Consider the following 26,657-nt stretch of genomic DNA (forward strand, 5'->3'; position numbering starts at 1 on the left):
TTACCTCTGTTGTGGACACTTTGCTATCCTTTGGTGCCACAGAGAAACTTGCCTGTGACAGGCATCTTTTTCAGTATTGCCGTCAGCTGCCAGGACTTGTTCTGCTGAACGGCTGGGACCCACCCGGACAAGCATAAGGATTTCCGAGGAAACGAGCCAGTCTGATGTGTGGCAGCAGCCTCTCCTCTCTGACTTGCTTCTCAATCCAATAAATGTACGTGGTAGATAACTATTGTTCCCTTTATCGTTGCTGTATTAAAACAAAACAAAACCCCCACAAAACAACAACAACAACAACAACAAAACAACTACCCTGAAACTTAGTGGCTTAAAACAAGTCTTTATTACTGTAACCCACAAACCATGGTCAGGAATTTGGACAGGAGGCAGCAGGCAGGGCTCCTGTCTGCCCACTGATCTCTAGAGCTTGAGCTGGGATGGTTCAACACCCGGTGACTCATTCTCTGCCTGTGGTCGCTCCAACTGGCAGGCTCTGGCTTCCTGGTGGCCTGGTGACCTCAGGGTAGCTGGACTTTCTACATGGTGGGTCAGGACTCCCATGGAGAGGGTTTCAAGAGAGAGGGGGTGGAAGCTAGTAATCAAAGCCCTGGACCTGGAAACCTGGTGTCCCTTCCACCATTTTCTCTTGTCAAGTAGTCACAGAGACCACCCAGACTCAAGGGAAGGGGATGTCTCTGTCAGTAATGGAAAATTTGTGGCCATCTTTCCTCTATCACGGCTTGGATTACTAGGACTCTTTAGTTATGGGAGATGAAAATACCTACCTCAGACTGGCTAAAGGAAGGAAACGAGAGGGGCTAAATGGTTGGGTCATGTAACTGAAAGGCTAGGGATGTATCTGGCTTCGGGTGCAGTGGCTTAGGCATCTGAGGGAGGCTTGGCCCTAACCCCAGGATCTAGGGAGAGCCTCTCTGCCCAGATGCGGCACAGAGCTTACAAGGTCTCTAGGACACATCTAGACCCTGGCTGTCACCCACAGCTGGCTTGGCCTTCACCAGAAATGCCTCACGGGGAAGGCAGCATTTGGGCAGAAACCTGAAGGAAGGGAAGAAGCTGTGTAGGTATCCAGGCACAGGCAACAACAAGTGCAAATGTCCTGGGGTGCACATGTGTCAGATACGTTTGAGAAACAGCAAGGAAGACAGTTGAGCTGGAGTTGAGCAAGCAAAGGGAAGGAGTTGAGAGAGACAAAGAGGCAAGAGATGGCATGGGTTCCTCTGGGTGAGACAGGAGCCTTGAGAGGGTGTGGGCGGAGCAGGGACAGGGTCTGAGTTATGTTTTCACAGGATCCCTCTAGCTGTTGTGTTCTGAATGGAGGACTTCCACTGAGGAAGTTAGCCCAGTAATCTAGGTGAAATGATGGCAGGGAAGTAGCTGTGTTAATGCGGGGAGTGGTCAGATTTGGAAATGACACCCTGAAAGTGGGTGTGGGAGACCCTGGCTTGTACCTCACTATCTTCTAGGGATTGTTGCTCTGGCCACTTCCCTGCTCACTCCTTCCCCATCCTACCCCTCCAATCAGTCCCTCCTGCCCACAAGGTGGCAGAGTGATTTCCAATATGCCAATTCAACCCATCTTACCAAGGTAATTCAGACCTTTTTTTTTTCATCTTGGTAGTAACCTATTGAAAAAATATAAACGAGCCCATTGAACCTGTGATTTTGGTAGTAATACAAATTTACCTTTTAGAAACAATTTGGTTTATAAAAACAGGAATTGATTTAAAGTAAAGACTGGGGCGCCTGGGTGGCTCAGCTGGTTCAGCGGCTACCTTCGGTTTGGGTGGTGATCCCGGCATCCTGGGATCAAGCCCCATATTGGGATCCCTGCTCAGTGGGGAGCCTACTTCTCCCTCTGCCCCCTACCCCGTGCTTTCTCTCTCTCTCTCTTTCAAATAAATAAATATAATCTTAAAAAAATAAAGTAAAATTAGTAATGAAATAGCACAGGGGTAAAGAGATGTGGCAAACAATTCTGAAGACGGTAATGGATGTAACCAGACTTTGGGGGGGGGGCTCCCATACGCCAGGGCCTCCCCCTTCCACCCGGCCATCTTGAGCGGCTGCTCTTTCCAGACGGCGCTGAGCCCTTTCACCCTCTGCTCCCCCAGCTAGATGTCAGGTGTCACCTCCAGGACTTTCTTTGCAAGTCATTTGCTTTTCCCATTAAAATTTGTAACCCATCTGGACTTCATTTAGATATATGAGGGGTCCAATTATATTTTCTCCCAGATAGATAGTCCCCTGTGCCAGCACCCGATATTTCACGATCTACTCTTCCCCCGACTGACTTGAAATACTACCCTTGTCAAGCATTACATTCTTACTTCTACTGGAATCTATTTCTGCATTCTTCCTTCATTCCCAGTGTCTGTTCTTATGCAATACCATGTTGATTTGATTACAACAGCTTTATAATATGTTCTGATTCTCGGTAAGGTGAAACCCCATGTTACTCTTTTTCCAATTTTCCTTGGTTATTCTTGGGCATTTATTTTGCCATGCAATCTTTGGGGTCCATTTTACCCAGTTTTTTAAATTAAAAAATCACCCTAATCTTATTTTAATTTGTACAGAAACTGTGGAGGAATGGGCATTTTGTGGCTGTCAAATACATAAATAAAATCTTGAAAAAAATTTTTCTTTCCTTTTTTTAAATTTTTTTTAATTTTAATTACCATTCTTATTATTTTTACAAATAGTGCCGCACGAATATTCTTGCCCCACATCTCTTTTGTTCATGTGTGAGAGCTCTCATATGCCTAGAAGAGGACTTGCCTGGTCGTGTGGCATTTCTATATTCAACTTTCTAGTTGAAGGTGCAACCAAATTACCTGCAGAATACTTTTTTTTTTAAGATTTTATTTATTTATTTGACAGAGATCACAAGTAGGCAGAGAGGCAGGCAGAGAGAGAGGGGGAAGCAGGCTCCCCGAGGAGCAGAGAGCCGGATGCGGGGCTCGAACCCAGGACCCTGAGATCAGGTCCTGAGCCGAAGGCAGAGGCTTTAACCTACTGAGTCACCCAGGCGCCCCACTTTTTTTTTTTTAAAGATTTTATTTCTTTATTTGACAGAGGGAGAGACAGTGAGAGAGGGAACACAAGCGGGGGGAGTGGGAGAGGGAGAATCGTGCTTCCAACTGAGCAGGGGGCCCGATGCAGGGCTCCATCCCAGGACCCTGAGATTATGACCTGAGCCAAAGGCGTCATGACGCTTAACCGACTGAGTCCCCCAGGCGCCCACCTGCAGAATACTTATACCAGTTTATATTTTGGCCAAGAGGACAGGAGAATCCTTTTCTTCTCTCCATTCTGGTCAGCGATGGGAAGTTTCTGTCCCGACTCTCCTTGGCAAAGTTCTGTTCTCCTCCCTCTTTATCTTTTTAATAACTTTTTCATTTTGGTTTTTAATCTGTAGTTTTTTTGTACGGGATATATATGGCTATACATGTGAGTTTGTGAAACTGTATGTATCTATCTCTATCTTAATCTCTGTATCTTTATTCATCTGCGGAGTTTCAACACTAACTGAAGCTTACGCAGTGAAAAGTCTTCTCGGATCCCTGACCCCAGCCACCCGTACCTCCGTCCTTTTGTGCGTGCCGACAACTGTTAATGACTTCTTTTGTTTGCCATCCAGAGAAAGCCTATAAATATGTACACAAATATACTCTCTCCTATCCCCGTTTTTTTTTTTTTTTAAGATTTTGTTTATTTATTTGACAGAGAGAGACATAGTGAGAGAGGGAACACAAGCAGGGGGAGAGGGAGAGGGAAAAGCAGGCTTCCTGCTGAGCAGGGAGCCTGATGTGGGGCTCGATCCCAGGACACTGGGATCATGACCTGAGCAGAAGGCGGATCCTTAACGACTGAGCCACCCGGGCGCCCCTCTCATCCCCGTTTTTACTGACTCTTATACACTTTTATTTTTTCATTAAAATTATTTGGGGATCATTCAATATCCTGACATAAACAGTTCCTTCCTTCCTTCCTTCCTTCCTTCCTTCCTTCTGCCCTTCTATCCTCCTCTGCCTCTCCCCTTCCTTACTTCTTCCTTCCTCTATCTCTTTCTTCTTTTTCTTTCATGACAGTGGCATAACATTCTACGTTTTGGTTATATGACAATACTTTAACCATCTCTTCTACATGAGCATCTTTCGTTTCCAATCATTTGCTACCAAGTACAAGGCTACAGTGAATTTCCTTACAAATTTCACAAGCACGAGGGCATATCTATACCTCATAAATAGAATTATTGGTTCAAAGCATAAATGTGTTTGTAAATATGGTATTGTCACATTCCCTATCCCACCCCAAGAGTGCATTTGCTGGCACTCCCACCAGCATGTCTCCCCAGTTCCGTAGGAGCACAGTATGTTATCAGATGTTTGGTATGGCTAATACTGATAGATATAAAATGGTATCTCAAAGTGTTTCAGGGTTTATTTTCAAACAGCATTACGTGGTATAATTTACCCACCATGAGGTTTATTCATTTTAAATGTACATCTCATAAATTTTAGTAAATTTAGGGAGTTCCAACCATCACCACAATCTAATTTTAGGACTTCTCTCTTCCCAAATCTTTCAACATGTTTTAAATGCTCATTTCTCGGGGCACCTGGGTGACTCAGTGGGTTAAAGCCTCTGCCTTCGGCTCAGGTCATGATCTCAGGGTCCTGGAATCGAGCCCCACATCGGGCTCTCCGCTCAGTGCGGAGCCTGCTTCCTCCTCTCCCTCTGCCTGCCTCTCTGCCTACTTGTGATCTCTGTCTGTCAAATAAATAAATAAAATCTTTAAAGATTTAAAGATTTTATTTAAAGAGTTTATTTATCTATTTGACAGACAGAGATCACAAGTAGGCAGAGAGAGAGGAAGGGAAGCAGGCTCCCTGCTGAGCAGAGAACCCCATGAGGGACTCCATCCCCGGACCCTGGGATCATGACCTGAGCCAAAGGCAGAGGCTTTAACCCACTGAGCCCCCCAGGCGCCCTTTAACAGAATCTCTTAATGTGCCTACCCCTCCACCACCCTGGAGTTGTCTGCACACAGTGACCATATCGTGTTTCGTCCCATGCCCTCCCCTCTCAGCACAGGACCTGACCCAACATAGGTCTCCGCAAATACGCTTGGATTCAATATTTGTAAATACATGTTCTTTGCCCCTCAGAGTTCTGTCACAACTTGTGATGATGTATTAATCTGTGTGGTTATATCTGACTGTTCCCTGTTTCTCTTTTGTTTGTATTGTATGTATATCCTGGTTCTAAAACAGTGTGGCCAAACACATTATTTTAAAGTGTTGATTGGATTTATTAATTAATTCATTATTAAGTGGTTTACAGTACCCAGAGGGAGAAAGATATTGGAAATTCCACCAAAGGATACAGAGAAGGAAGACCAAAACCAACACAGCTGGGGCGCCTGGGTGGCTCAGTGGATTAAGCCGCTGCCTTCGGCTCAGGTCATGATCTCAGGGTCCTGGGATCCAGCCCCGCATCAGGCTCTCTGCTCCACAGGGAGCCTGCTTCCTCCTCTCTCTCTGCCTGCCTCTCTGCCTGCTTGTGATCTCTCTCTCCGTCAAATAAATAAATAAAATCTTTAAAAAAAAAAAAAAACCAACACAGCTACGGCAAACAGTATTTCTATGAGGGACACATCCCTGACCCGGGGGCCTCAAGTGGGTGGGTGAAGACCCCAGTGCACAGGAGGCTGGTGACACAGAACTCCAGCATTACATTATCAGGCCACAATGTGGGCCCAGGGTAGCCAACCTTCCAAATTTTCAAGAAGCTGAAAATAAAGTTCTTTATGTGAAATCTCCCACTTTGAAATGTTGGCGACAATTGGTCACTGCATGGGCCCCTGAGACCTGGATTGCCAATTTCCGAAGGCTGGATCACAAAACTCCTTTTAAATACATGCTTATGAGTATTCTCATAACCTGGAGGGAGGTTTGCAGAAGCAGACTTGAGGCTCAGCATGGGAAAGTGACTTGCCTAAGGCCTCCAGGCCAGAAGGGGTGTGAGTATATATTGGGGGGAGTCCTGGCCCAAGAGCCTGTGTTAACCCACAGCTCCTCTCCTGGGATGGAATTGGGGCACTTCTGAGGGAACAGGGAGCTAATTCTCCAAGTCCTTGGGCAAAGCCTCTCACAGGGTTTGTCTCCAGCCCCCTGAGCAGGATGAGGCTTGGCCTGGAGACGGGCCTGGAAGCTCAGTGGGGCCTGTGGCCTTCTCCAGTTCTAGTTACTTCACAGTCCCCGTCCCATGCATAGCAATTAATCATCACCTCCTCGTGACAATTTGGGTATAATTATCTTGTATTATGACTGAAGTCTCACCCGGTGGCCCAGGCCTTCCCAGAGAGGCCCCGGCTCCCTGAGAACACAGGGGCGGTAAGTGTTCTCTTCCCCCACAAGCAAGGCAGGCACGCCTTGCCGAGAGGCCTCCATGGTGCTCTTTCCCTTAAGTCCCAGGCCCCTCTGGACTTGCCAGAAGGGGAGGTTGGTGGAGCCAGGCATCCTGGGGCCAGGGTGAGCAAAAGACAGGGGCAGGGTAGGGGGGAATGGTCTAATGATAAGGAAAAATGATCATGATAACAGGGCACAAGCTGTCCCACTTGCTCTGGCCTTCTTTTGTCCCCATTCACTCATTCCCAAAGTTGTGCCTGATACCGATCAGTTGGGAGAGGAGTTTCCAGCCCTGGACTATTGCTGGGGAACAAGACTGACTCCCTTTCCCCCAGGAAGCCTAGCATTCCAGTGGGGCAGGGAAGCTGGCAACTTGTGCAAACAGAAAGGAGACTAGTTTACTTGTGCTAAGCACTTACTCTAAAGGAAAAGTCCGAAGGCTCAGTTTTGCTCTCTGAGGGGTGACATTTGAACAGAGACAGTATACACTCTGGGTAGTGGGAACAGCAGACACAAAGGCCCTGGGGTGGGAATGTTCGGGCTTGTTCAAAGAACAGAAAGAAAGCCACTGTGACTGGATCAAGAAAGGGGGAAAATAGGTCTGAGTGATCAGCAAAGGCTATTACCCGGATTCCAGAGGAGTTTGGCTTTTATCCTAAATTCAGTGGATACAGTCTAAGAAATGATTTCTTGTTGCCAACTAAGCTGTGTGACCTTTGACAGTTTGCTAGGTCTATAACTTCCTGCCAGCCATCGATCCTTTAAGGAAGCACTTATGGAGACCTACTGTGTGTCAGCCCAGCCCTGGGGACACAGCAGTGACAAAACAAAGCCCCTGCTTCTGGAGAGTCCACCTCAGGGAGGAAAGGAACCCTGCGCCATCTCTTCCGTCTTCGGTCTGCTGACTCGGGTTCAGGCTGCCGGCTCCCGGGGACCCCACTCAGGACACCGGCGGTCGCCAGGTGGCGCTCTGCGCCTGCGCAAGGGCCGCGACTCGGGGGTCGCGGGGCCGCACCAGACCCCTCAGGCGGGGGAGGGGCAGCCAGGCGGGGAGGCGGGGCCCGCGCCGCAGGTTGTGTGACTTTGGGTTTGACCTGCCTGGAGATGAGCTAATCCCGCCATATAATAGACCCCGGGGAGATAGGGAAAATGGCTGCGGCGCTATCTGCGTCGCCATGGGGACCATCGCGCGCGCGCCCCCGCGCACACGCGGGCGGGGCTCGAGCCTGGAAAAATACAGCCTTTGTCGGCGGCGCGTGTCACTCACGGCGCGCGGACCTGGGGCGGCGGGGCTCCAGTCTCTGTCCTCAGGTCCGGAGCGGGGAGGCTGTGGGGCCCTGGCAGGGCGTGCTTGCTGCGGCGGGATGGGACTCCTGGATGTTCCCAAACTCCTCTGAAGACGCCTCTCCCTTACGCAGCCGCACACACCGTTTAGCACATCCCATTCCCTACACTGGCGTCTGTCACACCCGCACACACCTTTCGCCCCCCGCTGGCTGGCTGTTCCCCAGGCTGGAGAGGGGTCCCAGCTCCCCAGCTCGCGTGTACAGAGCCTACACGTGCAGGCGCAGGCACAACCCGACTGCCCTTCCCTCTTGACCCTCCTGCAGCACACCCCGGCACACCCAGGCAGACAGATACACAACAACGCAACCGCCTTCACGCAGATTTGTGCACACCGGAGTGGACACTGCCACCTTGCGCACTCACTGACTCCCAGCAGTCACAGGTGTGCTTACAGGCCGGTATGAAGTGAGTACTGAGCACTGAGTACTGTGGGACACCTGCGGGCACACAACACTCAGGAGAGTAACACACCCATGTCCAAATATACACATACACACGCACCCTGTGTGCACTTCTAAACAGCCTCACCCAGGGCGGATGCGTACACAGTACGCTCGTTCGCCACACCTGTAGACACAGATTTGCACACCCACTCCTTCACACACGTGTCTACCCACCCCAAGTAACATGCATGCCTACACACTCACGTGCAACATCCCTTCCTCTGTGCTCCCTCAAACAGCCTTGGCGGGGCCAGCTCCAGGGACAGATGCCCACCACGCACGTGCACGTGGGCTTGCACATCCGCACTTTCCTGTAGCACACTTCTTTAACATCCCCGCATGCACACTAATACCCTTTCTTGTTCGGTGCCCATCCACTGGCACAGGCGAGTGTCCATCCAAACACGCCGGGCACACCCGGGGGCGCACAGGCGAGTACCCCCCGGCAGGCAGGCAGGCGGCGCGGGCACAGGGCGCCCGGCGTGCCCCCCGCGGACCGCTATCTGCCTGCCCATCAGCGCGCGGATCTGCGGTGGTAAATGATGCATTCGATGGCGGGCGCATTTGTTGTGCGCGCTCTGAAAGGGCTCCGATAATCTGGAAGGCAGAGATAAGGAACACCATTTATTCCGCGGCACTTTGGAAACAATTCCCAGCCCTGTACAACCCCATTCTCGGGCAGCCTCCGGGAGCCGGGCAGATAACGATTGGCTATTCATTATCTTCGCCGGGAACAAAGATTAGCCGGCCGAGATGAAAAATTACCCCGGACAGCGGCGCAGCCCCGCACGGACGCCCCTGCCCGCTGCTGCCGCCGGCGGCTAGGTGCCCCGCCCGGCCCGCGGGCTCTGCGCTCGAGCCCTCCGGGCCCGCAGCCTGGCGATCGGCCTCCCGCGCTAGCGTGGGGCGCGGTGCTCTGTATTGCCTCGCTCCCTCCATCGATCTGTCCATCCCGCCCAGCCTGTATGCCGCGCACCCACTTTTCCCTGACACTTTTGGAGTCCTTTCTGCTCCCTTCTTCTCCCACTGCTCTCCAGGCCTGTCCCGGTTCCCTTCTGTCTTCCCATCTCTCTTATATTTTTGTTTTGTTTTGCTCTCTCTCTCTCCTCTCTGTATCTGTCCCTTGTCTCTCTGTCCATGTCTCTCCCTCCCTCTCTGGTTAACACTTTGGCTGCTTTTGTTCCCTTCTCTCTGACTCTTTCTGCCACTTTTTAGTTGTTTGTTTTTGTCAATTCCTGCATGTCCCTAACCCACCCCTCCATTCCAATCTACTGGTGTCTCTGTCCCTTTATGCCAGTTTCTTTTTAAGATTTAAAATTTGGATTTCCCTGTCTCGTCCCCCATTCCCTGTCTCTCTGGGTCTTGCCATCCCTGGGCCTCCATGTCTCTCAATCTATCCCCACCCTAGAGGGCCCGCCACATCAAGGGGCCTCACATCCCCTAGCTTCTTAAGGCTGTGTTCCTGACTGCACACCAGAGGCTGGGAGGCTCCAGCCTGCTCTGGCCAGCCCAGCCCAGCCCAGCCCTGCAGAGAGATGGCAGGTGGGGTGGGGGTGTAAAACCTGGAACCCGCCTTTGAAGAAACAAGACAGAACTAGAAAAGGCCCAGGAGACACTCCCGCCCTGCTGGGTTCATGAGGATTTGCTCTTGTGCCCCAGTGAGGCTGGGGGCCCTGGGAGCGGGTGGTCCCAGTGAGGCCACCTCATTAGAACGGTTATTCAGCACGGCGCTGGCGTCGGCAGATAAGCCTTATCAGCTCATCTCCCCCTCCCACAGACAGACAGAAAGTGCCCTCACAAATGGCACCCTGGAGCTCCACTGGCCGCCTGCCCCGCCAGTTAGGGACGGTGGGTGATCTGGGAAGACACACGTACTGTGTGTCACCCAGGGACACACTCCTTCCCAGACAACAGACACAGGGTAATGCTAGGTAGAGTAACACACACAGTTCAAAGATATATTTGTACACACAGATGCCCACACCCTAGGTAAACTGACACAAACACCCACCCCAACACATACCAGTTCATACACAGTGCTATACACCGATCCGCAGACACACTTGGCTACGTTCTACACTGTCCATCCTCCCGTAATCAGTTCAAAGATAATGATACACACCAGATAGCCGATGCTGGTAAAGATAGGCAGGCAGACACACAAACATGCACAAACACCCCAATTCATAGACACAGGATACCCAGACGCACAGCTACCGATCCACATAGAGACATACACCATTTTATAAACAAGCACTTGGATGTGGTTGCTTCCCACCAAATGATTCATGGACACAATGATCACACAGATACATAGCCACAGGGACGCACACCCAGTTCCATGGAGACATTCTCCCATGTGCACTTCGGAGGTCATGCTCTGAAACAGCCACAGATAATACACAAACTCTCAGGGACCCATACAACACAGACTCTCAATATTCAAACTCTCAGGGACCCACAGGAAGAAACAGGCATTTTAATATACTCAGTTTTGCAGACTTCCCACGTGTTCACAAATGCACACAGACGCATGGGGGCACCCAGGATAGATATTCTCTTGTGTGCACACAGCAAATAACCCATGCAACACAGTCACTATCAGCTTCAAAGAAAGACCCACAGGTAGAAGATGTCCACAGAGAGGGGGATAGGGGGCTGGATACTCCTCCCTGCCACACACACTAGTTTTCCCCGTGCTTCCAAAGGAAAGCACTTTCTCTTTGGGCCCAAGATCCCCAGGCCACTTTCAGTCACCAGGGCAGCTAGAATGGGACCACCCCCCCCCCACACACACACACACAACCACTGTGGCGTTGAATTTTGAGGTGGGGACTTCGGAAGTACAATACCAAGGTTCTCCTAGCTCACAAACCCAAAAGCATTCTTGCCCGGAAGATTCCCACACCCAGCTCCTCTGCCTAGCCTTCCAAAGACAAGCCCTCTCTCTACTCCCTAGCTCCCTCCTGCCAGAGGGTTCCTTGGGGATGGGCCAGGGAGACACCTCTCACCCCACTTCTGCAATGCTCTGGTCTGCTATTGGGAGAATTCAAGTGGGGGTATAGGTGGGAAAGGGAGAGGCCATGTGTCTACATTTAGCCTAATCAGCCTGGAAGTGAGGGAGGTGTGTGTGTCTGTGTGTGTGTGTGTGTGTGTGTGTGAGTGAGAGAGAGAGGCGCACGCGCAAATGCGCGCCCGTGCTGTGCGTGCCAGATTCACAAGCTACATTTGGGTGTGTGCACGTGTGCATGCCGGTGTGACTCACATCTCCTGGCTGAGGATGTCCACGCAGACACAGCTGTACGCACTAACGCATGTGCACAGATGCGTGTGCGCGTGAGCACTGTTGGAAGAAGGTTGGAGAAGCAGGAGGCTGTGTACGCGCGAGCGCTTGTGGCCACGGTTTGTGAGGGTCCCCGGGGAGAGTCTCCAAAAAGAGACATCCCGGGCTTTCTGAACATACACCCTTGAGAGCAGGCGTGCTCATTTGTGCGCCCCTACGAGGGGGCAGTAGTCTGCAGTATGGGCGAGTAGGGTGTTGCGCCTTGAGTGCCCACCGGCCCTCGGCCTGCCGCCGGGCGGCTGGACCAGGGAAACGGGGGACAGAGCTCTGGGCACCCTCCTGCCCCCCTGCGGTGCTCCCGCCCCCTCAAAGTGCTGTCGAAATAAAAAGCAGCGGCCGCTGCGGCCGGGGGGAGGGGAGGGAGAGGCGGCGGGAGCGAGAGGGAGGTAACAAGGCCAGCGCCGCCGGGCTCGCTGCTCAAGCCTCTATCTCCTGGCTGCCTTCGCCCCCACCCCAGCCGGCCCCCGTCGGCCACCGGGCGAACAAAAGCGGCCCGCCGCGCACCATGTAGCCTTTCCGCGCACCGCCCGGGCCCTGCTGGTAAGCGCCGCCAGCCCGCGTCGGTGTCCTGTGGGCCCACCTAGCCACGCACCGCGCCGAGCGCCCCGCTCCGCTTCGGCCCCGTCCACCCGGGGGCGCCGCCCGCCGCACCTCGCTGGGTAAGTTCCCCCACCTCCGCCTGGCCAAGGCCCTTCCAGCCCCCAGGTCTGGCCCAGCCGGCCCCCTAAACGCGATCTGCCTAGCCCGGTGGTCCCTGACATGTGGCCTTCGGGGTTTGCCCTGGTCCTACCAGCGGCTCGAACCCCAAGGCACAGGGGCCCTAATCCTGAGGGAGTATTTGCAGAGTTGAGGACAGCAGGCCCGCGTCGGGCCACCCGCTTTCCCATTTCTCGGATTCAGCCATACATAGGCCGAGAGCCCGAGTTACTCCCTGTGCCTCGCAAAGCGCCCCACCTCCCAGCCCTGGAGCTGAGGTCTTTGTCTCGGCCGCCCCCACCTCCGGGCCACGGCGGCGGAGGCGCCCAAGTTGGGCAGCAGAGCCGCGGCTGCACCTGCCGACTGGTCCCGTGCGCCGGCTTTGCGCGGCTTAACCCGGCTCGCTTCTGCGTGCGCCCCCGCGCGCCGCGCCCCGCGGCCCTTTATCTTGTGTGGCTGCGGTGCGGGTGGGGGAGAGCGCCGGGTCTGGAAGTCTCCCCCCAGTCCCAAGCGGGAGTAGGAATCTGTTTAGTGGGATTTCAATAAGAATAGGGCCGCCGCGGGCTCCGGGATCTGCCGCCCAGAGGCGTAGACGGCGGTTTGGGTCTGTCTGGACGCCGGGCATTTAGAATTCTTCGGCAGCGGCTAGAATTCTTCGGCAGAATTCTTGAACTGCCGGTTGCCCCAACCGCGAGGGGAAAGATCCGGCGTTCAGGGCCCCCGAGAGTGGCGGCCGCTCCTTTCCCGGAAAACACGGAAGGAAATTCGTTGTTTTGGAAAAAGCTACGTCTCCCGGGGATCGGGAACATCTGGCGGTGAGCTCCGGGTCTACACAGGCACCTAGCGATGGGATTCGTTTATGAGTAGGCAGGATTCGAGAACCAGGTAGGGCAGTGCGTCTGGAGAGCGTTTCCCAGCCGGGTAGACAAATTGCAAACAAATTGCGTCTAACGAAACGGATTTGCCAGTTGTCATGCTGCCGGGCCGCTGGGCCGCGAGGCACCCAGAGTAAACCGTGGCTGTTCGTGAAGCAGGGAAAAACGCCGCCCACTGCTGCAGGTCTCAGCAGGGCCCGTGGGGGAGGCTGTCCGGCTTGGAGGTAGGTGGTTAGAACCTGATAAGGAGATAGAGGATCTCCCAGGCGCCTCGACCCAGGGCGCCAAGACTTCTCCGACGATGGGCCTTGGGTTTTGCGATTCAAAAAGGCCCAAAAGACGTAAGGGATGGGAGAGCCATCATGGAGGCCAGAGGAGAGGGAGCCTTCACATTTGGGGGCCTGGAAGTGAACCCCAACAAGCGAAGGGGCTGTTGGAACCCTCTTCCCTCCATTGCAGAACCCCTCCGGAGGGATGGCAGCAGGCCTAGCAGATCTGAGGCCTTGCCCAGTGGGGACTTCTGAACCCCTCTGGCTGAAGCGGACCCCATTTCCTCCTCAGTACCCCTCAAGGCACATTGCCAGCGTGGGCTGGGAGGTCGCTGGGTTGACAATTCAATATCCCTATGGAAGGGAGGCCCCTAAGCAAACTGGTTTCTTTGAATCTCCCCTCTACTGCCGGCCAATTAGATGCCCATAGGAAAAGGTGGGAAGAATTAGGTTACAAAGAGAGGGCCAACTTATGGTCCCAGAGGGGCTACCTTGGACGGGGGAAGTTTAAACAAAGAGCGCAGAAGGGAGGGCCATGTAGGATGGGGAAGACCCGGCAGCTGAGGGCCGAGGCCCAGGCGGGTGAGGCCCCATAGAACCGGGCCTCGGATCCCTGCGCTGCCTGCTCCCCGGAGAAAGCTCTCAAGCCGCACCAACGACCCATGCTTTTTCGGGGAATTTCAGGCCACTTGAAAAAGGCAGTTAGAAAATTCAGTTTTTCTGCTACCTTTCCCCAGTCCCTCTCAAAGTCTTGTTCTTATGTAAGGAAAGTGACAGCTTCTCAGTGCCATCAAAAGGCAGCACCCGCTATAAGCAACAACCCTTGGAAACGAACAAAAAAACATGAAAAAGGGAAGGCGTCCCTCTGAGGGCATTCCGGAGACCCTGAATCCCGAGGCTGTAAACTGAAATAAATCTGCTCTGCTCAGGCGCAAGGATGCTCCCCACAATCCCAGCCGATTTGGGGGGGGGGCTCCCTGATCCTTCCCCGTCGTTTGTTTGGGTTCAGATGCTAAGATGGTATCCGCTGCCTACTGGGCAAGATGCCTGGCTAGTGCCCCTTGGTCTGTCTGGCATACATGTACACTCATGACTGGAGTGGGGGGTGTTTACTGGCCGGCTGGGACTTCTCCTGCCTGGCATCCCTGTTTTCTCTCCCAGGCGGGTTCGTTCCTGCGGGAGAACGCAGCAGTCCCGTGTCCAGCGCAGGAGCTCCAATCATAGTGGAGGCCTCCGCCAAGCCGGCTGCCTGCCCGCCTTTTGGAGTAAGGCAAGCCCGGGGGGCCTCAGGAGACGTGGGGGAGGTCCCTTCTCCCCGCCCCCCCTTTTTTCTCTAGGCCGGGATTTCGGGAAGGGAGACTGGTGCGGATCTCACGAGGCCCCTGCTCAAGCATTGCTTAACCGCCCTGCTAAGCTTCTCCGCGCGGCGATTTTCTGAGCCGCCAAGCGGGGTAATTAAATCCCCGCCCGCGCTGGGTTCTGCGCCAGACCAGCGGGCAACTCGGAGCTGCAGTTCAGGCAGGGGGCCCGGCCAGGCTGGTCACCTCCACTCCTGCGGTGGCCCAGACGCTGCCCCGGAGGGGTATTTTAGCCAAGTTCGGAAAGATGAAACTGCAGACCCACCCAGAATGGGGGTCATTTGAACTACGCCTTTGGGGGAAATAAAGCGAATTACCTGTTTTCCGGAGGGCCCGCAGCGGCCACGTCCCTGCGAGCCAAGGCGCGGATTCCAGCCCCACGGAAAGCTTCCGCTCGGCTCCGGCGTTCACGGCCCGGGCCGGCAAACGGCTGGCTGCCTCCTGCTCTGGGTCCCGGGGTTCAGGTTGACGGGACAGCCTTGTCAGACACCCGGGATTGTCCCTGGGGCTGCGGTGTCTTTGATAAGCTCCCGCTAGGCTCCAGGGACGCAAAACAGGCTCGAGGCTCTGACGATCGCATTTTACGCGTTGATGAAGAATCGTAAGCTAAAGGCAGGGAGGAGAGACAGACGAGCAGAGAGGCAGCGAGTCCGGGCCAGACCGCGCGCGTTTCGGGGAACGCGAACTGGAAGGCACTGAAGCCAATCACCTGCCCGGCCCGGCCCGGCCGCGGAGGCCCGGCGCCCGCGGCGTCGCGCTCCCACTGCCTGGCCACAGAGCGCTTTACCCAGCTGGCGCCGGCCTCCTCTCCTGCTCCTCTCCTGCCGAGCGGAGTTCCGAGAAGCCCGGGCGAGCCCCGCGCGCCTCGGAGTGGAGCGGAGCGGGAGGCGCAGCGGGTCGCCGTGGCAGGAGGGTCCCTAAGCGCCCAGGACGCGCTGGTTCCCAGCTAGATGGGGCTCCGCACTTCCAGCCCCGCGTCTTTACCTGAGCCAGGGCCTCGGACAGATGAACGGACAGTCGGACGCAGAGGCAGAAGGAGGCCCCTGGCCGGTGCCCGCACCCCCCCGGCGCTGCCCAGAGCTGCCTGCGAGAGGGTGACTGGGGCGCGCCCGCGGAGCTGGGCCTGGCCGGGAGCCCCCCGAGCCGAGGGGACCGAGGGCTTTCCTCCCTCCTCGGATTATTAAAAAGTTCATTTCCTGGCGAATCGGGTGACGTCAGGGGCCCGGCGTCGCGGTGGCGGGGCCGCCCGGCCGGAGAAGCCGCCTCCAGTTACCCAATTACCGACTGTCAATCCCGCCGCCCCTCCCCCCACCCTCCCGGGGGTGGCCCAGACCCCCGCCCTCTCCCCTATCCCGGACCCACCTGGGATCTCTCTGGGCTCCTAACTCCGAGAGCTGTAGACTCAGCTAAGGGAGAGGGGCTGGAGGAGGGAGATTCCTCCCCCTTACCCTCGCACCTGTCTTAACCCCCCCAAAGTTCTTTGTTTCCGACACTCACCCCCCCCCACCCCCGCCTCCCTCGTCGGCCGTAGGCTCCCTTCGAGCCTCGGTCTCCTCGGTCTGTATAATGGGAGAGAGCAAGGAGATTTGTGCACGGGGCTCTCTCCCCCCACAGAGCTGGATCTCTGCACTGGAGGTGTGTGGCGAGCAGTTCCAGGTGACTTAGGGGACGGCGTTCTCAGTCTCCCGCCTCCCTCTCCCCAGGGGCCGCCTCAGGGACCCCCGGGAGGGAAAAATGCCTCCTCCTGCCCAGAGGCGTCTCCTTCGAGCCGGCGCCGGCGCCAGTCCGGGTCTCCATGGCCTCGCCCCAGGCAGTTCGGCCCGCTGGTCTGCGAAGGCCACGCCCGGGAAGGGGACGCCCCCTCCCCCTCTCTGGAGCCGCCAGCCAGGCCACCTCCACCCGGTCAAGCGCAGTCCTAAGCGGCCTGTTGTCCGAGGCCCAGGTGCACGCTCGAGTCTCATAGTTCTTGCCCCTCACCGCTGTTGCTGTCCCGCAGCTGTCCTCCCAACCCCCTGCCCAGCCAGGGCCCGAGTAGGGGGAGGGAATGGTCTGGGTCGGTAGTTGAGACTTCAGCTGGGAGGTGGTATCAGAGAGTGGAAGGGCTGGGGTCCCGGGGAGAGGACACCCAGGCACCCGAAGGGTGCACGACCCGTGCTCCCGGGGAGGGGTCCCCCGTTGGAGGTTAGTTACTGGGAGGAGGGCCCTGAGGTTAGGGGGATCCAGGAGTGTCCTCAAGAAGGGGAGAAGCAGTTGGCCAGTGGGGTGAGGGTCCTGGCGGGGGGCGTTGGCAGCAGGGGCCGCCGGGAGGGCGCTGGGAGGGGGCCCGCCGGCAGAGGGGGGCAGGCCCGCGGGTCAGTCCGGGAGTCCGGCGGACCGGGAGTTGCGGGCTCAGCCAATGGGGGGCGGAGGCTGGGCGGCGCGCGGCCCTGATTGGCTGGCGCGGGCTTCTTAGGCGTGCACGGCCCCCGCTTCATGTCTGTGCAGGAGTCGCGAGCTGGCGCCAGGGCGGCCCGAGGATGCCGAGGGGCCGGAGCCGGGCGGGCCTGAGGCCGAGGCGCGCGCTGTCCCTCGCTCCTACCCAGTGAGCCCAGCCCCCCGAAGCGCGGTTCCTGAGCCCGCCACTCCCGCGGCTCCCGCCGGTGCTGATCCCCCATCCCTGAGGCCGCGGTTCCTCCTCCCCGCGGCGCTGCGTGTGTAAGTTTGGGGTGCGAGAACTAGCCGGGGGCCTGGGGTGCGCCAAGCTCTGAGAGGTCTCTTCCGGGGCTCAAGGCCGGGGCCAGGCTGCCGGTGACTGCTTTGGTGTGGCTTGGTGAGAGGTCCTGATTGTGCCTCCTGGGAGTGCACGTAGGGGGCTGGCTCCCAGCCGCTGGGGCTGCGTGTGCGTGTTTGCGGGGGGGGGGGGGGCGGTGTCGTCAAGTCGGTATGCGTATCTGGCGCCAAGTGTAGATATGTGCGTGTCTCTGGGCTCATGTGCCCCAGTGGGTGCCCAGGCGCCTGTCTCCAACTTTTGGTCTGTGTTTATGTGATTGTGTACCGGGAAGGGGGGGGGGGTCGGTGGAGTGTCTGACTTAAAGTGAGACTCCGTATGTGTTTGTTGGGGTAACTGCTATCGGGGTTTGTCCCTGTGCGCGACCCGGCGTGCATGAATGCCTGGCTCTGGGACCGGGGGTCACCATGTGAATGTGCGCGGCGGAACCCTCTCCTCCGCCTTCCTTTCGTTTTGAGCTTTGAGCTTTCCTCCCACCCGGGACTCTCCCTCCGCTGAGCTCGCCGTAGGCGCAGCGGCGTGCGGGACTCCGTGTGGCGGGACTTTGTGGGTGTCAGGCCGTGGCGGCGCCCCTCACGCCCCCTTCCGTCGCTCAGGGACGCCGCCACCGCCTCGGCCCAGATCCCCAGCCTCCACTGCCGGTCATGGAGGTGGCGCCGGAACAGCCGCGCTGGATGGCGCACCCCGCCGTGCTGAATGCGCAGCACCCCGACTCGCATCACCCGGGCCTGGCGCACAACTACATGGAGCCCGCGCAGCTGCTGCCTCCGGATGAGGTGGACGTCTTCTTCAACCACCTAGACTCGCAAGGCAACCCCTATTACGCCAACCCAGCCCACGCGCGGGCACGCGTCTCTTACAGCCCCGCGCACGGTGAGCCCCCGGCCAGTGGGTCACTGCGAGCCCAGGCGCGGCACGACGCGCGCTGGGCGCGGGAGGGGAGGAAGGCCCGGCTGCCTGCTTCCCGGATGTGAGATCCGCAGGAATCGGAGCAACTGAAAAATTGGGGCGGGGAAAGGTGGGGGCAGCAGCCTCTTGGGGAGGGTTTGGGCACCCTAGGGTTTCTGCCCATTTCCAGTTGGCCTGTGGGGGGTCCCTCCAGGCCCCAATCCGGTGGGGTTCCTTCTGTGCCACTTGTTCTTCAGCTCTGGACTGACATTCTTGATTATTGCCGGTTGGGGTTTTATGTTTCTGGTTTTCTTTGGGAAGGTTACTGCTGGTTGTCTTGGGAGTTGTGGTCCTGTACATCAGAGCCCTGGTGAGGCTCAGCCTCGGCCCACCCTGACCCCTGTCCCTTCTCCTGCAGCCCGTCTGACAGGAGGCCAGATGTGCCGCCCACACTTGTTGCACAGCCCTGGGTTGCCCTGGCTCGATGGGGGTAAAGCTGCCCTCTCCGCCGCTGCTGCCCACCACCACAATCCCTGGACCGTGAGCCCCTTCTCCAAGACACCGCTGCACCCCTCAGCGGCCGGAGGCCCCGGAGGCCCCCTCTCCGTGTACCCAGGGGCAGGAGGTGGGAGTGCGGGAGGCAGCGGGAGCTCTGTGGCCTCCCTCACTCCCACGGCAGCCCACTCGGGCTCCCACCTCTTTGGATTCCCACCCACTCCGCCCAAGGAAGTGTCCCCCGACCCCAGCACCACCGGGGCTGCCTCTCCAGCCTCCTCTTCCGCAGGGGGTAGTGCAGCCCGGGGGGAGGACAAGGATGGCGTCAAGTACCAGGTGTCACTGACGGATAGTATGAAGATGGAAAGCGGCAGTCCCCTGCGCCCAGGCCTGGCTGCCATGGGCACCCAGCCTGCCACACACCACCCCATCCCCACCTACCCGTCCTACGTGCCAGCCGCTGCCCACGACTACAGCAGCGGACTCTTCCACCCTGGAGGCTTCCTGGGTGGCCCTGCCTCCAGCTTCACCCCTAAGCAGCGCAGCAAGGCGCGCTCCTGCTCAGGTAAAGGCCAGTGCCAGGGCCCTTGTGGGAGTGGGGATGGCTTGTGCTTTCGTGTGTATGGTTGGGGGGAGGAGGGCTATGATAGGGGAGATGGGGCAACGTCAGTCTTCCAGATCTAAGGGTGGGTCATGTTCCCCTCCAATAGCCTCCAACAGATGTTTGAGATTCCAGCATGGGAGAGAGGGAGCTCTCAAACTTTTGCCCTTTTCTTAACTGTTCTGAGGGGCTCCCAAAGTTCGTTTCCCTTCCCCGCCTCTCACCCTCCCTTTCAAGGTTGGCTACTACCAGACAGAACACGGGATGGGAATTCCCCCTTGCCTTCCCTGGATCTTAAGTGAAAATTTGAACAGCCTCTTGACTTAGTTTATGAGAGAATGCAGTACGCAAGTGACAACAGGGAGGCTGTGCGTACGTGTGTTTGTGAGTGTGTGCGCAGGCTGTGGGAGCACTGTAGATGCTCCAGACCCTCAAGGAATCTGGTTCTCCAACTCAATCAGTCCAATCTTGGGATTTTGATGTTTCCCAATCTCCCTGGGAGATTTCCCCCAAAGCAACATTCCCAGGACTTGTTCCTGCTCCCTGCCCCCTGGCGTGTCCTTCATTGTCCCTCCCTGAAGGCTGGAGTGAGGGGGACGAAGTGTAGGTGCCTCTGCAGAGACAGGCTGGAGCCTAGCTGGTTTGTTCAAGAATCTGGCCATAGAGCAGAAACCAGGGCTGGGGCAGGGCTCCGGCTGTTAATGCCTCCTTCCCGATCCCTGTAAGCTGAGAAAGAGGAAGATTTTTTTTTTAAACTTTTACTCTTCAGTCCAGGAACCTTTCCTTGCCCATATATATAGACAATTTAGTTGAAACTAAATGGGGAGACATTTTCCTAGGGGCTGCGTGACGCCAGGCTGGCCAGCTCCCTGGCCTGATTGCTGCCGCCACCTCGGGCACCCCCCTCAGCCCCACCTTGGGGTCCCCGTTCCGCTCAGGCCAGCTACCTTGCCTTTAATTAGTCTCTTCTCCCAAGTTTGTTTTACCCATTCGATTTGAATTCCAGATGGTCTTTTAGCAACAACAACAGACAAAAAACCCAAAAAACCCACCATCAACAGAAGACCAAGGTCGCTTAGTCCACTTGGCTTAAAAACGAAAGGGCTTACGCTTCTTTTATTTTAAAGAACACCGCCTTCGATCTGAGTCCGGGACTGAATTCTAGGGCCCCAGCGGAAGAGGGGGAAGTTGGGGAGAAAGAAGGAATCCCCCTGCTTGGAGAACAGAAGGAGGGTAGGAGCTGAGCGCTGAGAATCGGGAGGTGGCAGACACAGCTGGGGAACAGGGGAAGATAGAAAAAAGGCAGAACCAGAAAAGGAGCCAGAACCCTCCCAGGCCCGGCCAGGTCGAGCGGGGCCACTCCTGCCACCGCCCTGCCCTCGGCAAAGTTTGCTGTAAATACCCTTTCATTGTCGCGCCGAGAATCCCTGGGGCCCTGGCCCCACTCCTCCCTCCTGCCCTGTTTCCCTTCCTTCGAGAGAGGGTTTTGAAGATGGAGCCTTGGCCTTAAAGCTACTCTCTGAACTCCTCTCCTACGTGGGGAAAACCTCCTCCAGGTCCCTCTTCCTGCCCAGGGCTGGAGCTAAAAGTCACCCCCCCCCCGAGGCAGCCCGGGCTGAGGCAGCCCGGGCTGAGGCCGACCGCTGCCTGGTTGGCGCCTGCCCGCTGGCTCTCTCCCGTGACCTTGTCCATCAGGCAGGCCCGCTGTCTCTCCTTGTCCCCCTTCAGAAGGCCGGGAGTGTGTCAACTGTGGGGCCACGGCCACCCCTCTCTGGCGGCGAGACGGCACCGGGCACTACCTGTGTAACGCCTGCGGGCTTTACCACAAGATGAACGGGCAGAACCGGCCACTCATCAAGCCCAAGCGGAGACTGGTAAGTGCGGGGCAGCAGGTGGCTGGGGAGGGGCTGCCAACCTGGGCCGGGCCAGTGGCTTATTTAAAAAATAATAGTAACACCACCAAACTCTCCCAGGCAGCTGCTTTGCCTCTTGAAATCCTTTTATCATTAAAATCACTTGGGGTGGCCCTTCTTTTAGGCCAGATTCCCCCCCTCTCCCGCCCGGGGCCAGATTTCCCCCTCCGCAACCAACCAGGTATCCTTACCCCACCAAGCTCAGGAATCCCCAACGTTGAGTGTCCAAGGGCCCAACTCCCGTCCCCTGGCCTCTGTTTAACTTTTTTTTTTAAAAATAGGGCCATGAAGTAATTTTCCTTGTAGCCCAGCACACAATCTCCTCACGCTTATTTAAATAAAACACACACTCACACCAACCACCAAAAAAACCTGCCCTTTATTATTTTTCCATGGAGTCACCTATACTGTGTATTTTCATTTGAGTGATTTAAAAAAAATGCCCTTTCGGATCTCCTGCCGGAGTTTCCTATCCGGACATCTGCAGCCTGAAGATAAGGAAACTCCGCGTATCTGTTTCCGGACCCCGCGAGTTTTAGAGCCTCTCCTCGGCTCAGTCCTGCCTCTCGCTGGGCTGTTTTGAAATTTCTAATACCCTCCGCTCTGCAAATAATGCGTAAAATGCTAAGAATAATAAATATATTTTTTTCAGGGCGAAGTGATTTACGAGGCTTAAATCGCTTGCCGCTTTGGGGGCCCCCCTTCTCCGCCCCCCTCGCCCCCCCAGCGAGGGCGGGGTGAGGGCCCGGGTGGGGGTAGGGGTGGAGGATACGGTGTTGGCCCCTGAGTCAGAATTCCAGCTCCAGGCCGCTTACTCACCCTCACCCTTCCCGCCCCCGAGGCAGCAGTCCGGGGCAGCAGTCCGGCTGATCCCTCCGACCCAGCGACCCAGGAAAGGAGCTGCGGCCCTCGGCGTCCCAGCCTCTCCCGGTCTCCTTCCCCCACCTCCTGTCCTGCTGCCTGCGGTTCTTTGGGAAATATTTGGGGGGGGTGTGCCGGTGGGCCCACAAGAGGAGATCTGCTTTCTCAGTCTAGACTCTCTTACTTTCCCTTGTCAGGAGCCTTCAGCTCCCTTCTTCAGAAACCAGACACTCCTTTCCAGACCACCTCTGGCCTTCATTCCCTGAGGGGCTGCGGGGCAGTCAGCAGCGTGTGGTTTGGGGTGCGGGATGCCAGACGGACCAGCCTTGTGCTGATGGAAATGTTCTGGCCCTGCCCTGTCCGCTGTGGTCGTGACTGTTGATTCCTTGAAATGGAGCTGATGCCTGAGAAGGAACTGAAGCTCTTAATTTTATTAAATTGTAGTTGGGTTGATTTCGAACATTCCCATGTGGCGAGTGGCTATGGTACTGGACGGCGCGGCTCTAGGCTTCCCTAAACATTTGTCGTCCCTGCCTCGCCTCTTGCGGGGGGGGGGGGGGGGGCGCGTCACACGCAGGATGGTGGATTTTGAAAGGACTCACGTGGGACTGCAGAGTCAGACCCAGGAGCTCCAGGGGGATTGAGCCAGCCTCCTCAGGGCCTCGGTTTCCCCAGTCGATGGTTGCGGGGCAGGGGCTAATGTGTCCTTTTATCTCTTGCAACCCGGTTGATTTCGAGATCAGGCTTCTACGAGTTCTTTATTCTAAGTTCTGTGCTGGTTTAGGTCTCAAATTCTAAAATTCCACGGCTTCTGAGATGCCTGGATTCCCCTGTGAGCTTTCCCGCTCCCGGGCTCAGTTGGCAGGGACAGGGGTGGGAGGGTAGGGGGGTGGGGTAAGGGTCGGGAGGGAGGTCGAGGTGGGGCGTGGGAGCCCAGCCTGCTGACGCCGCCTTTCCCCTCCCAGTCGGCCGCCAGGAGAGCTGGCACCTGTTGTGCAAATTGTCAGACCACAACCACCACCTTATGGCGCCGAAACGCCAACGGGGACCCTGTCTGCAACGCCTGTGGCCTCTACTACAAGCTGCACAATGTGAGTCCACCCCTCCCTGGCCTGGCCTGCCCCTCCCCAGGGACCGCTGCTCTTTGTGCTCCCCGGTGCGCGGGGGTGGGGGGGGGCGGGGGGCGGCCACCATCTCGGCGTGGCTTGGCTTGGGAGGCACCGGCGCCCCCCCCAGTGCCAGAAGGCCTTCCCATAAGAGGGGACCAGCCGGCTGGAATATGTCCCCCATGGCGGGGGGGGGGGGGGGTGAGGGGGGAGGCCCTGCAGGTCCAGGGAGGGGGTGCCTCTTTAAAACAAAAAGTAGGGGCTCCTGGGTGGTTCAGTGCGTTAAAGCCTCTGCCTTCAGCTCAGGTCATGATCCCAGGGCTCTCTGCTCGGCGGGGGGGGGGGCAGTGCTGGCACTTACTGGGCTCAGCGCCCCTGCCCTGCCTGCGGGTCCCACAGGGAAAAGCACCTTTCTTGACGGGGTAGCATGCTGGCAGGAAGACCTGGATGGGCGGGGATGGGGGGTTTGCAAGTGGGGTCCCCGGTCCAGACCTGTCTTTGCCCCATGTGGAAGCTGAGGGTTGGTTTCTTGTTTGGGGAACTGGACTTCCTGAAGGTTTTGTGGTTGCTTCCAGGTGAACAGGCCACTGACCATGAAGAAGGAAGGGATCCAGACGAGGAATCGGAAGATGTCCACCAAGTCCAAGAAGAACAAGAAAGGGGCGGAGTGCTTCGAGGAGCTGTCCAAGTGCATGCAGGAGAAGGCCTCCCCCTTCAGCGCCGCTGCCCTGGCCGGACACATGGCGCCTGTGGGCCATCTCCCACCCTTCAGCCACTCGGGACACATCTTGCCCACCCCTACGCCCATCCACCCCTCCTCCAGCCTCTCCTTTGGCCACCCCCACCCATCCAGCATGGTGACCGCCATGGGCTAGGGACATGCCCCCGGCAACGGACAGACAGATGCCGAGGAGGGTGGCCGGCAGTGCAAGGCTGGCAGCCCTAGGCAGGGTGGGCCAAACCCTTAGCGGCCTGCCCTTCCCTGAAGACTGATGTCACTCCTGCCAGCCCGGCTGGAGCCCCAAGCTGCCTCTCCTGTGGGCGCTCCCCTTGGCCATCAACGGTCACTGTGAAGGTCCTCACCCAGGCTGGGAGGCAGCCTTGGCCCGGCTTACTGCCCAGATGGGGTTTCCATCATGGACAATTGTTTGGAGAACAGAACAGACAACTTTATAAAGAGAAGAAGGTGTGGGGGGCAGGGGACACACGAAGCAAACCGTTTTTAGAAGAAGGGAGTAGGCAAAAATAATTTATTGTGCTCTCATTTCTAACAAGGACTGGGGAGACGCGGAGGTCTGAGCTGCCCCCCAAGTTCTCTTCTGGGTCGTCTTTTGCACCAAGTGCTGCTTGGCCCATCTGCTTGCTGGGGCTCTGGGGGCAGGTGTGCAGGGCGGGGGGGGGGGGGGGCGGTGGCCCGTGGCCCACACCTTCTCCTCTGGCTTACTTTCCTGAAACAGCTGAAGCCCAGGTTGGGCTGAGCCAGTATGGCCAGGCCAGCAGCCTGGGGAGGCTGAGCGGTGCGTGCCCTGGCGGCCAGGCCCTGGAGGGCAGAGACAATCAGGGGCGGTCCTGCGCTGATTCCCAGGCCAGGGCTGGGTCACAGGAAGGAAACAACATTTTCTTGAGAGGGGAAATGTCTCCCAGATCGCTCCCCTGGCTCTGAGGCCGAAGCTGGTGTGACCCGTGTCCCCTTAATGAGTCTGAGCCCCAGCCAGGTGAACCCCTGTACATACATCCTTTTTCTGCAACACCCCTCAATCCCCCTCCCCTCCCACTCTGAGACAAAAGAAAAAATATATATATATATCAAAGACTGCATAAGCTTAACTCGCTGAGGAGTTAGTTGTTTTATTTTATTTTTAAATTCATTTTGGGTCCAGTTGATTGTACATTGCCACGGAAGTCCTTGCTATGGAAAGGAATAAAACCTACAAACCAAGGCTGTAGCTTCACAATTATTTTTGGAAAAGTACTTGGATCCCACAGCCCTAGGACGGGGAGCCGGGGGCCTGGGGAGGGGCCTTGGCTGCTCTTGGCTTCCAGGGGTTGGTCTGGCAGGTGGCGAAGGCAGGAGTTGGGGGTGGGTCCAGGGAGAGGCCTTGACTCTGCTGGGGTCCCTGGAAATGCCTGGGTTCTGCTCCACTTTGCTGTGGCTGGCTGGATCCTTCCCAAGGTACAGCTGTACATAACTGTGTCCGAGCTTAGATTCTGTATGCGGAGGTGGTGGGGTGTGGCGGCCGGCAAAGGCCCGGCCCCGGGGAAGAGGATCACGCCGAGGTAGTCGACCAAGTGCAATAGGGGCCCCGGCGATCGCTACGTGGGGGTGGGGGGCACCACAGCCAGAAGTAACTTATTTTGTACTAGTATCCGCATAAGAAAAAGAATCTGCAGTATTTTCTGTTTTTATGTTTTATTTGGCTTGTTTCATTTTGGATTAGTGAACTAAGTTATTGTTAATTATGTACAACATTTATATATTGTCTGTAAAAAATTGTATGCTATCCTCCTATTCCTTTAAAGTGAATACTGTTAAGAATAATAAAATACTTTTTGTGAATGCCTCTGGCCGGTGTTGTGGGCTCCTGGGCTGCTGAGTCTTGGGTGTGGCGATAGGCAGTCAGTCTTAGCGGTCCCTTCGGGTCCAGTGATTTGGAGAGAAGGGCTCCTGGAATAAGGGATGGGGCCCTGTCTGCTTGGGGCCAGAGATCCTGACCCCCTTCCCCTGCATTGCTCCCACCTGGACTTCCTCATTGTCACCCCCCTGGGGGTGGATACTGGGGAAGCACGGAGAGGCTTGTGGTTTCTCCAGCCTTTGGTCTACACACTGATCCTTTTCCTGGGGCTCTCATAGAACCCGACAAAGATTGACCCCGCCCCCACCCCCATCTACTTCCTCCCAGATGCTGATCAGCTATCGTTTATGAGCTATCTGGTCATCAATATTCCTGTTCATTGACAAATATGGTCACCAATGTTTTTGATCACCAATGTCATCTATTGCCGTCATCTTCATTCAACACAGGTGGTCATTGGAGATAGCTACCATGACTGCTATTCTTGGTCAGTGACATGTCTGATTGCTGGAGCTTGTGACCGTAGACATCTGATTCCTAACAACTGATCACCAACACTCAATCACCAATATTTTATCCATGCCTCTGATCAGGGATGTGTCTGGTCCCTGACAGCCACAAAATGTGATCACCAGTGTCTTCAGTGATTGTCTGTCCTGGCTTACTGGTAACATACCCGGTCGTGATA

The 26,657-nt window shown here is 56.5% G+C and overlaps 2 protein-coding genes across 3 annotated transcripts; one reads left to right on the forward strand and one right to left on the reverse strand.

Moving 5' to 3' along the window:
- Positions 1–5,642: 5,642 nt before the first annotated feature.
- On the reverse strand, positions 5,643–16,562 carry LOC123932238. The gene is made up of 4 exons (XM_045989973.1): positions 16,455–16,562; positions 15,750–16,028; positions 15,083–15,371; positions 5,643–8,821 (listed from the first exon to the last, which is right to left on the reverse strand). Exons 1-4 carry the CDS (start codon positions 16,560–16,562, stop codon positions 8,739–8,741), a joined length of 759 nt encoding a protein of 252 aa, XP_045845929.1. The 3' UTR covers positions 5,643–8,738.
- GATA2 (GATA binding protein 2) lies at positions 10,661–25,951 on the forward strand. 2 transcript variants are annotated; one of them, XM_045991286.1, is made up of 6 exons: positions 10,661–12,226; positions 18,129–18,405; positions 18,839–19,480; positions 21,245–21,390; positions 23,256–23,381; positions 23,972–25,951. In XM_045991286.1, the coding sequence occupies exons 2-6, from the start codon at positions 18,177–18,179 to the stop codon at positions 24,269–24,271; spliced, it is 1,443 nt and encodes a 480-aa protein (XP_045847242.1). In that variant the 5' UTR covers positions 10,661–12,226; positions 18,129–18,176; the 3' UTR covers positions 24,272–25,951. The 2 variants fall into 2 exon arrangements, with proteins under 2 accessions (XP_045847242.1, XP_045847241.1); XM_045991285.1 differs by lacking the exon at positions 10,661–12,226 and adding an exon at positions 17,322–17,459.
- The last annotated feature ends 706 nt before the right edge of the window (positions 25,952–26,657 follow it).

This window comes from Meles meles, chromosome 20 (assembly GCF_922984935.1).
Source record: "Meles meles chromosome 20, mMelMel3.1 paternal haplotype, whole genome shotgun sequence".
NCBI lineage: Eukaryota > Metazoa > Chordata > Mammalia > Carnivora > Mustelidae > Meles > Meles meles.